Source organism: Protobothrops mucrosquamatus, unplaced genomic scaffold, assembly GCF_001527695.2.
Source record: "Protobothrops mucrosquamatus isolate PMUCROS unplaced genomic scaffold, P.Mucros_1.0 scaffold280, whole genome shotgun sequence".
In the NCBI taxonomy this organism is placed as follows: Eukaryota; Metazoa; Chordata; class Lepidosauria; order Squamata; family Viperidae; genus Protobothrops; species Protobothrops mucrosquamatus.
Genome location: NW_015386624.1, coordinates 91,935 through 103,378, shown reverse-complemented (window position 1 = coordinate 103,378; position 11,444 = coordinate 91,935). Strand labels below are relative to the sequence as shown.

At 39.1% G+C, this 11,444-nt stretch overlaps 1 protein-coding gene across 1 annotated transcript in view; it reads left to right on the top strand.

Moving 5' to 3' along the window:
• Positions 1-8,272: 8,272 nt before the first annotated feature.
• Positions 8,273-11,444, top strand: part of PRPF40B (pre-mRNA processing factor 40 homolog B) — a 25,243-nt gene continuing 22,071 nt past the window's right edge. Inside the window, exons 1-4 of the mRNA XM_015814746.2 lie at positions 8,273-8,422; positions 8,507-8,587; positions 10,147-10,174; positions 10,788-10,813. Of these exons, the coding sequence (XP_015670232.2) occupies positions 8,273-8,422; positions 8,507-8,587; positions 10,147-10,174; positions 10,788-10,813 (285 nt within the window). The remainder of the gene's footprint in view (positions 8,423-8,506; positions 8,588-10,146; positions 10,175-10,787; positions 10,814-11,444) is intronic.

The window sequence follows — 11,444 nt, the reverse complement described above, 5'->3', positions numbered from 1 at the left end:
TTTCTTTCCCTTTTTTGCTTTTTCATTTACTTTTTACTTTTTCTCTCTTTTTACTTTTCTTTTTCTTTTTCCCTTTCTTTTTTCATTTTCTTTTTCTTTTTTCATTTTCTTTTTTCTTTTCTTTTTTCTGTTTTCTTTTTCTTTTTCTTCCTTTTCTTTTTCATTTGCTTTTTATTTTCCTTTTTCTTTTTTCTCTTTTTCTTTTTGTATTCTTTTTTCTTTTCCTTTCCTTTTTCTTTTTTCTGTTTTCTTTCTTTTCTTTTCTTTTTCCTTTTCTTTTTTATTTGCTTTTTATTTTCCTTTTCCTTTTTCTCTTTTTTCCTTTTTCATTGTTTTCTTTTCCTTTTTCTTTTTTCTTTTTCTCTTTTTTCTTTTTTTTTTCATTTTCTTTTTCCTATAAATTTTTCCTTTTCCTTTTTTCTTTTTCCTTTTCTTTTTCTTCTTTTCCCTTTACGCTTTTTCATTTTTTCTTTTTCATTTTCCTTTTTTCTTTTTTTTTCTTTTTTCTTTTTCCATTTTTTCCTTTTTTTTCTTTTTCCTTTTTTCCTTTTCTCTTTTTCTTTTTTCATTTTCTTTTTCTTCCGTTTTCTTCTTTTTCTTTTTTCATTTGCTTTTCATTTTTTTTCTTTTTCTTTTTCTCTTTGTATTCTTTTTTCTTTTCCTTTTCTTTAATTAAATATGACATTGAAAACCAAATGTCGTTCTGGTGTCTCATTTGGCATTTGGGTTGAAACATTTTTTGACCTCATGGCCTTCTACAATCCTGACCCCGGCATCAGGAATTTTCTTAGCCAGGGACCAAACATGGTCAATTCTTAAAAACAGTAACCAACACAATTTTTAAGCATCAAATTCAGCCCAGATGTCAAGGTTGAATTGGTAAGATACTTGCTAACCTCTATAGTTGCTCAACTTGCCATAGAAACAGGGAGGAGGGGGAGCCTTGGAAAGAAACGTGAATTTCAGGAAACCGTCCATGGACTCTGAGAATCAAGGTCATCCAAAGCAGGTATCTGGCAGAGAAGTGGACCTTTCGCATAACAAACTCCAGTTTTTCTTACCTTGGTCTGTGCACAGAGGGAGGGGCAGGCGCCTTTACATATACCTGCAAATATGCGAATGGGGCTGCACATGCTGCAAACGGGGTCGTGCGTACCTGCGGCAACGCTAGTGCCCATGCAATCCTTGTGGTGATGCTAGTGCCCACACAACATTAGCATGAGTGGGATGAGTAGTGGGCTGTGGCCCACAGGTTTGGAACTCCTGAACTAGATCACTTTGGAGGGTTTTTTAAAAACACATTTACTAGTGGTTGGGCTTCACACAATACTTTTCCTCACAGCCAAATAAATATATTTTCCTCCCATGTGTTACTCCTGCAGCCTATTTTTACTATGCCACAACAAGATTAGGTAGTGTTACTACCACCACACTTATTAATGTGGGATACTTTTAAGGAAATATTGGGTAGATTACCTGACGATATTTCCAATTGGCAATTGCTCTCCTGAACATATGGCAGGGCAGGTTGGGGTCCAAGCCTTTATAATTTATTTAGCCTTCATGTTTTATTATTTACTGCATGCTGCTTCTCAGGAGGCTAATCTATCAGAAGACTGATAGCCTTGTGAATTTTTTCAGAGATGCTGCCATGACATCACCTGGATTATAACAGGGCGGAGTCAAATTGAATAAAACTTTGATTCCCATCTTCAGTAGTTCAGATATTGGTAGCAAAGAAATACAGAAAAATCAAACTACATTTTTGCAACCCAAGTATGGAAGTCTTTTTTTTTACATATTAGCCTTTAACTACTTTATACCTCATAATTGACTGGCAGCTGAAACCTGTTCAATTTAAATAATTGATAATTAATCATAAAACTTATGTTCAGCCTGGAAAAGTGTGACTTACTTCAGACTTTGGGATTGAAACTGGAGCCAGTAGAGCACTAGAAAAGCCAAGCCATTGCTCATCACTATCCCTTCTTCCTCCCCTCATAGGACTCCTCATAGTAGGATCGAGAGCGGGATGGAAATATTATCTATATAAATAAAAAAAATGTACATGTTCGTTTGTTCAAAATCTTAAATCTCTGAAAGTTCTTCACCGATTGCTTTGAAATTTTGACACAACGTTGCATTCGAATACGCGTGTGTTTTTATATACCTATATTATATAGATGTCACACCTGTGACAGGTAAAAAACATGCTTTTTTTGAAAAACAGCGCCATTTGTTGGACGTAAAAGCAACACACGCTTTTACCAGACTGAGCCACAGCAACGCCTGGCTGGGTACAGCTAGTAAATAATAAGGACATACTAGTATCCTAAAGGGGGAATCTCGATTTCATTCAGCTGCCTCTATTTTAATGAAGAATCATTCTGGGCAAGTCAAGAGGCTCCGGTATTTTAACGATCAGGGAGGGAGGGAGTTGGGAGGCGAGGCAGTTCCTCTGCACATGCTCAGAGGCATGCTTTCCCAGCTTTTTTTTAAAGGTTAGGGTGCCTCCTGACGTAGTTGAAAGGTTATGCTGCAAAGGAGAAAAGAGGCTCATGCTGGTTGAGCCGCCGGCCGGCCGGCATGCTCTCCGCGCTCGCGCACCCCCCGCGAGACCCGGGGTTGGCGGGGAAGGCTTCTCCCGGCTGGCCGCTTCGCCCTCCTGCCTCTTCCTCCTCCTCCAATCGCGAGCGCCCTTACTGCTGGGTGGGCTGAGCTGCTCGCCTGCACGCCCAGCTGATCCGAGGCTCAGCCATGGTAATGTCTGCCGCTTTGTTCTTCCCCCTCCTCCGAAGATCCGGGGCGGAGATCGGTTCGGGGGCGGAGGGGCGCGTGTGTGGCACGATCAAGGCCTGCGAGGGAGGAGTGGGGGGGGGAGGCGCGCACTTTCGTCCGGGGGCCGCTTGTCTCCCGATTCGCTGCCCGGATGGAGAAGCCCTCGTGCCGCCCCCCTCTGCCTCCATCCTGCTCCTTGGATGGAGCCCCCCGTGCGCCGGGTCTGTGGCGGGGCGTGTAAATGGGATTCTTGGGCCCCCGGATAGGAGTCCCAGAGGGAGACTCCGGGGTCGGGAAGAAGATGGGCAGCGGGGAGGCTGCAAGCTCCCGACTTTGGCAGACGGATGAAGAGATGTGCACTGTGCGGAGAAATTGCAGAAGCATCCAGCTCGTAACCAGCAAATGCATCCAGCAGGCATTTATAAGCAACCACGTGCAGTTGTGGGAATAGGTGCAAATCCACACACGAAATGTAGATTCCTGCCCTTTCTTATCCCAAGAGTAGGATCTGAGTGGACAATGTCTCTTGAGCGTGAGGATAAACTAGGCTGAGTTGACGCAGTCTTTTTGCAAGGCCAGCAGGAATCTCTTAGTCTACTGAATGGACTGTGTTTTGTCAGTTTGTATCTTCAACCGCCCACAGACACCTCAACGCCCAGCAGGAGGAGGCACACAGCAATAAATTAGATGCATGGGAATGTACCCATTTAAGTAATGGTCACACAATCAAGACTGCATGCAACATGGGCAGACACTAAGAAGCATAGATGTGCAAACCCATGCAAATGTGCTTTTTGTACATGTGCATGCATTTAAATATGTACATCAAAGTAGGGCCATATGAAAGTGTACTTACTGTATGTGGATGTCTGTTTACTATAAAATAATTTGTAGGTACAGAGAGTCATGGCTGTATCTATGTGAACTGTATGTATTACTTAAACATAGATGCATATATTAAAGAAGACTTCTCACAGTGTAAAATGCCATGTGAAGCAGTGGACTGAATTTTCAGAACAGCTTTTGGAGAGGGTGAGAGTATTAAGATAAGAGGGAGTTGAAGATGCATGGAAATAAATTCTCCCTGATGTGTTGTTAAATATACCATGGAAGATATTTTAAAACCTATGTGCATCCTAGTCTGGCCTTAGATGAATTCTGAGGGTTGTTCATGAGATTGTTCAATGGAGAAACATCTGGTTGCCTGTAGAAAGTTCATTCTCCAAGTAAAGCAGGAAAAAATGATAAATTGGCTAGAAGGTCCAAGAATTTAAGCATCTATACAGCAACTTTCTTGGTTTTAATTTCAAGCAACCCCACCCCAGCTATTTCCTAATATAGGACCTTGACTTATCAATGGTAAACGTAGTACTGTATCCAAATATGCAACCATAGTTGTTCATCCCAATATATATAGCCATATCTTATTACTATCTGTCTATAAGCTTTTTTGTTTTGTTTAAATTGGGTGTGTCCTGTTACTTAATTTTGAAGGCCAAGAGCTATGCTTGGTCTTTGAGAAATATACAGGAGGTGGTATTTTACTACTACTGCAGTTCCAGGAAATATTATTTACTTTAATGTAAATTACTTTAAAATTATTTAAATAGAATAATTAATGTAATTGCCTTTATTTAATTTTATCCCATTTCTGTTTTATTAAAAATAGTAAACTGTTCATTTTTGAAGATTTCCTGCTACTTGCACTTTTTCTCTCTAAGTATATAATTTTTAATCTAGTTTACTTCTAAAATATGATTAGCGTACAACATGTAGAAAAAGGCCACCAGTGGGCTAGAATACTTGGCAGGGTAAAATGAATTTATGAAAAAACATGTTTATGAACAAAATGCCGAAGGAGAGAGATAATGGGGTAGGCCTAGACATCCCTTTTCTCATGAAGTCACCTGATCCAGAAGTGGGAAATCTATGGCCCTCCAGATGTTGGACTGCAGAGTCCCTAAGACTAGCCACCAAGGGCATTTATTAAGGAATATGGAATTGCAGTTGAGATATCTGAAGGGCATGTTTGTCAAATAAGATATGAGAACTTGAAATGACTCACTGGGCACTAGGTTCAGGAAAATGGTAGAATGAAGTCATTCTCCCCTAATCTAGATTACAAAGAATGTATTTCTATGAGATATAGAAATATAGAGAGAGATGATCTCTCTCTCTCTCCCTTTCTCTCTCTCTCTCTCTCTCTCTCTCTCTCTATATATATATATATATATAGTACTAATAAAATACTAATAAAATCAGTACTAATAAAATCATATAAACATTCTCTCTCCCTCCCTCCCTCTCCCTCCCTCCCTCCCTCCCTCCCTCTCTCTCTCTCTCTCTCTCTCTNAGAGAGAGAGAGAGAGAGAGAGAGAGAGAGAGAGAGAGAGAGAGAGAGAGAGAGAGAGAGAATGTTTATATGATTTTATTAGTACTGGTGGTGCTTGACAATGTTGAGCTATAATTCTTGTCAGCCTCAGTCAATGCAGTGTGTGGGTTGATAGGAATAGACTGCAGGAGGCTTTCTAGTTCCCAACTATTACATCAGACAAATTGAGGGAGAAAAAGATACTAGTGGCTGTTAGTCATAATAGCTAAAAGAGTCTTCAGTAAAAAGGCAGGATGATTGCCAGATACCGAAACCAAGCCAAGGGAGAAAATACGTCCATGTATGAAGCCTTCTGTCAAGTCACTGAAAGTTGCAGGATGCTAGACCAGTTGAAGTTTTGGTCTGATCCAGCATTTATTTATCAATTTGTATTCATACTTTGTACTAGAAAACAGCAATTTACAGAGTTTTTTTCTGTTAATTTTTCCCCTTGGCTTAATTGAATTGCTATTAATTTCTGTGTTTGGGGAATAAATACTGGAGGGACACAAGTGGGTATTACAACTCTTACCAAACAGTACTGGTCCATCTGCACTAGAAATCCGAACTGGCGTAATTGGACTCTTGAAGTTCCTGTCAATAGATTTCCTGGATGCAGACTTGGAAAAATTATGGTTTTCCTCAAGGATTTGGAATACAATAGTACCTTGGTAGTCAACTGCTTTGAAAGTCATCGAATTTGGTACTCAATGTTGTGAAAATTTTGTCCGGGTACTCGTTTGTTGGTACTCAATGCACAAGCTAGAACTTGTTACTGTTGGCTGCCTTGTGACTCATTACAATATTATTTCTTATGGGAAAAAAATGTTTGGTACTCATCAATTTTGGTACTCATTGTGCCTCCCTGAACCAATTAACGATGAGTATCGAGGTACCATTGTGTTTCAATATAGTTTTGCTAAAACATTAGGGTTTTTTTTTAATTATAAGTGAAATTAGCTTTTGTTTCCCCAACCTGATTCCCTCCAGGCACCTGAAGTACAACTCTCATCATTCCCATCAAGAATGGGATATCTTTAAAACATCAGTCAACTTCAGGGCTAAATGGAAATTTGCTCTAGTCAAACTCAACATCTAATGTTTTACATCTCAGTTGCCTTTGCCCTTCTTAACTCATTAATTATTCTTCGCTTCCACCTCCACTCATACTTTTATTATGTATTTATGCTTGCAGTCAACTCCAGATTCAGGCAGTGGTCTTCCTGGACAGCCAGCTCCCTTTCCTTCTGCCCCCCCACCACCACCAATTCTACCTCCTCCATTTGTAAGTTCACCATAATGCAAGTTGTATTTAACAGTATCCTAAATGTTTTTATGGAAATATGAGATGTTCTTGGTCTAGACCAGTGGTTCTTAACCTGGGCGATATCGCCCCCCCAGGGGGCAATTTCGTTTTTCAGGGGGGTGATGGAATGAAAAGGGGCAACGCGGGGATGAAGGAACAAAAAGGGGGCAATATGGGGGCGATGGAGCGAGAAGTTTTGGGGACACTTTTAAGACTTTTTCGTACAATGAATCGCTGTATATCTGTCGTACAAAAACATCAGATCGCTCGCTATTAGTGGATTGAATTGTGTTTTCAAATGTTCCTCCAGCTAACTTCAGTACAGAACGCCGTACATATGTGAATACGCATCGGCTTCGTTTTCGAATTTTTGTTGTGCTTTGTAAAACATTTTGTGTGTCTCTTTGTATTGTACTTTTTTAGTGTGCACTCCAGTTCGATATTATATTTTCTTTGTGTCTTTTTAATCCTTTTTACAGTGTGCGTGACTATAAATACTTTCCTCAAATCTTAATTTAGTTTCAGAGTTTTCGTCTTGAAATTCTTAGTTCCTGCATTGCGGTTTGTTCTTATGCCCTTTTTATATTTCTTTTTGCGTCTTAAATTTCACTTGTAATTCAATCATTAAATGTTACTGTTTTTCTTTTTGGGCATTTCACTTTCTTGCAATTGAATTTTGTTTTCAGTGGTCATTACATTTAAGTGTCTTGAATAAATAAGATAATAATGAAATACATGTATCATGAAGTTTGGGAATAAAGTGATGGGTAGCACCAAAATTTTTCACACAGTTGAGATATGGGAAAAAGACTGGAAATAAATTACTTGCATCGATATGTCCTGATGACAATTTTAAAGAAAACAAAAAAGTGTTTGCATAAATTGAAGAATTATTTCCTATGAGAGGTTATGTTGGGGGAGGGGGGTGATGACAACTTCCTCATTGGCTCAAGGGGGTGATTTGTTCAAAAATGTTAAGAACCACTGGTCTAGACTCTATTGTATGTTAGGGTTGCAATGCCTAGGGAAATGGGAACAGGCCTAAAGCTTGTTTTGACTGGATTCTACTTTTGGGAATTCAAAGCTCATGGCTTCTGCACTTGAAGTTGGATCAGAAATCGCTTCTGTTATGCATGGAAGCAGCTAAATTAAAATTTTCTATATTTTCTAGGTGCTGTTATAAAATGGAAATAACCAAGCTAAAAAAAAGTGAAATGTGAAATTAGAGGACTACTTCAAAAATAAAATCCAGATCTTAATTATTACACAAAAGCTCATTCTTCCCATGACAATATGGGATTTCATTTTATTGTTTTATTATTTATTTCCAGTGAAATTATTTATCTGATTTGTGATCTAAATTCATTAAATGGAAGGAAAGTAAAGAAGGTGTGTATTTATTGGGGCATTAATTACTGTGGTGCAGCCTATCTCAATCTGGTCCATTCCATGAATGTAAGCAGCCATAATCTATGGATTAGCTCGTAAAGGTAAATTGTAGGCTTGAGACCATTACCTAAACCAGGGGTAGGCAACCTTGGCTCTTTTATGACTCGTGGACTTCAACTCCCAGAATTCCTGCTGGCTCAGGAATTCTGGGAGTTGAAGTCCACGAGTCATAAAAGAGCCAAGGTTGCCTACCCCTGACCTAAACTGACAGTTGCACACTGAGATAGGATTTTAAAAATGTAATGTTTGGCATATCAGCATCCTTTCCTTTTTGAAGTGTGATACTGCTGGATTGAGACTTAGTCTGTGGTTGGTCCAGAGTATATTCTGCTTTAGGCACAGGTATAAGTTTCTTTTCTTCTTCCTAGATGCCTCCTCCTGGGATCCCACCACCATTTCCACCCATGGGATTGCCCCCAATGGGACCACGGCCACCTCCTATGCCGCCTATGCCTCCTAGCATGATGCCACCTCCCTCTCTGATTCCACCTATGCCTGGACCACCACCTCTGGGTCAGGTAGTGCTGGTTCAGTTTTTTCTTTGCCTTTTGTTTCTCCAGTTTACAATATGTATAATGGCTTGGTCTTCTCTTTTGCTCCAGATGCCCACAATGGTACCACCGATGCTGCCTGGGATGATCATGCCGGGGGTGCCAGCTGGGCCTGTTCCTGTTTCTGGAGGAGTGAGTGTCAGAAAATACAGTGATTCAGGGAATTAGAATAGGCTGTGGCACAAGAGCTTGCATATGTACTGCAATGGCCTTCATAACAGGGCTGTCTCTTTCATTTGGAAACTGATAACATGATGCTCTTTGACCACTTGGTTGACCACACCCAATTGATGGATGATGAAGTGATCAAGGTGTGGAGTTTAGTGCAGAGAAGTAAGCAAAGCTGATTGGGCTCTTGCATCCCTTGAACATGGTAGGAAACAGGCATGCACTAAGATTATGGTCCTCCAGTTGTTGCAGAACCACGTTACCCAAAAGCCCTAAATCATGGAGGCAATTATGAAAGATTCCATCTCTGTTTTACAAACTCGGACACCAAAATCCCCCAAACGACTTGAAGAGAGAATGACTTAACATTTTCTTTTTTTAATAAAGGTTTTTATTAAGTTTTATAGGGTTGGGGAAGGGATAGGACCAGGATAGGGATTAAGGTTCGGGGTGGGATTTAGGGTTGGGATTGGGGTTGGGACAGGATTGGGAACAACATTGGGGTTGCCCCCCAATAACATTTTCAAGCTTTAGCAAATAGATTATCGTCCGGGTACATATGTTCAGTTAATACTAATTAATATAATAATAAATAGCTGTGGTGAATATGATAAACAATAATCATAAACAGTATCAGTTGGTCAATGCATATCATTCTTCTTATTAATATATATTCAAAGTAACATATCACATTCATTTCTCACTAGTTTGTTTCCTAACCATTGTTAAAATTTATCCCATGTTTTAAAATAAACTGAATCTTCTTTCTTTGTGATTCATTCGTTTGTTTGTTCATTCCTTCATTTGTTCATGCATTCATTCCAATATACCATCCTTCCAGAGGCCGGCTTGACCTCATTCCTGCTGGGCTTTAAAAAAGCTTTGAAAACTTGGCTTTTCAAAATGGCGCTAGGCCAAAGTGTATTTTGCATTCCCCTTGACACATGACAGATTGTGAAAATTGGGGTGGGTGGGAGTTGTACTTCCCCCAAATATTTATTTTCGCTATTTGTTTGTTTTTATTGAGTTTTTAATTGTAAGCTACTTGAGGCCTCAACTTGCAGCCTGATAAATATGTTATCATTGTTAGTGCTGTAAAAACTAATTCTTTAGTTTTACCATTTAAATTCCTTAACTAGTTAATTTGTTTTAATAAAAAAATAATAATTCATTTGTTTTAATATTCGGTGTCTAAATTGTTTGCATCTGTGGTATTATACTAAATTGTTTCATTTATTTCTGTTAATGTTAGGAAACATCTATGCATTTTAATTTGTACTTTCTAACATTCTGTAATAATTGCATAAAATGCTGATGAGTGGCCATAATAAAGTTAACCAACAAATTGACATAAAACCTTACTTTACTTTAGTTCTTTAAGATTAAAATGAATAAATAAAGCAAGGTGCAATAGAGAAAGATTGAACATGGCTAGCACTAGTATAAAGAATTAAAGGAAAGATAAGAAAAAGAAAAAAAATACGTTGAAGCTCTTTGATATGATTTGACTTTTTCTTTGACAGGCAGCTCCTGTTACTGACCCATCCAACAGTGAGTATTTTCAGGGATATGTTTAAATATAGCTTTGGTGTGACCCAGCTCAAAAGATAATTATTAAATCTGGTGTAGAGAATCACATCATGTTTCTCTCAGCAATAGAAATTTGGGCCCTTTTATCTTTCCATCCTGGACTGAATGTCCGCAGATACTGCCTTTGCTAGGCTGCATCAATTGAATTTCTCCCCCTTGTACAACTTTTAAAGATCTGAATGGAGAAGAGAGGTAGGTGTTGGCAACACTACATGAACTGGTTCTTTATCGCAACTGCATTTCTCACTCTAGTTTGTATTTTGTGTCAGTAATACTGTGAATTCCAGGATATATCGTCCTCTTCCATTCCAAGTGAACCATCTTAATTGCCTCTCATACTATAAGGACCCAGTGAAACCCTGCTTCCTGGAGGCATCAGCTTGGCTTTTTTGAATCAAAAAGTTGGACTAAATAGGCTATTGGCCTGACCCAACAAGTTCCTCTTAAGATCTTATGTTTGCCCTATTTGCTGTCCCTGGCACCTGTTGCTTCTCTGCAGGACAGGAGTGTCTCTTTTATGAGTGATCCCTGACATAACTGTTCCACTTTTCTAAACTCTGTTCTTATTTTCTAGCTACAGTGACCCAAGCAGCACCTATGGTAAGTATCTGGACAAATGCTTTCCTAGAAGTGGAATTAAGGAATTATGTAAGGAATTAAATGCATTATGGGGGTTTCAGAATAATACACAGCTCTTGGGGTAACTTATATTTTTTTCCTAGGGAGATGTCAAAGTGTAGTTTGCTTAACTTTGCTTGAAATTGATTGGTTCGCCCAACGCCATAAACCCCAAGTATTTATTGGCCTTATCTGTACTATAAATCTAACCATTGAACAATCTACTTAAAGCCAAAAACAGGGGCAGGTTGAACTTTTTACTTATAATTGTAGATGACTGGAAGGAGGAAAGTCCTAAATTATGTTTTTGGTAGAGACAGTATGAATGTGTTGGTACTCTGTGGTTTTGATCGAGCCTTTCAGTCTTTCACATAATCTAAGCTTTCTTTTCTGTCTTTTGCCACTCCCACCGTCCTAATAGGCATGGCCCTTAGCTGTGGGGGGTTGAGGATTAAGGATATGCCAGATGGGATAGCAGATCTAAAGGTGTTATCAAATTGGGGGCGGATGACTGGTAGGAATATAAGATTAAGCACTAAAACAGAGTTACCCTGAGGTAAGATGGATAGCCAATACATTTTCTAAATGAAAGAAAGAAAGAGAGAGGGGGGGG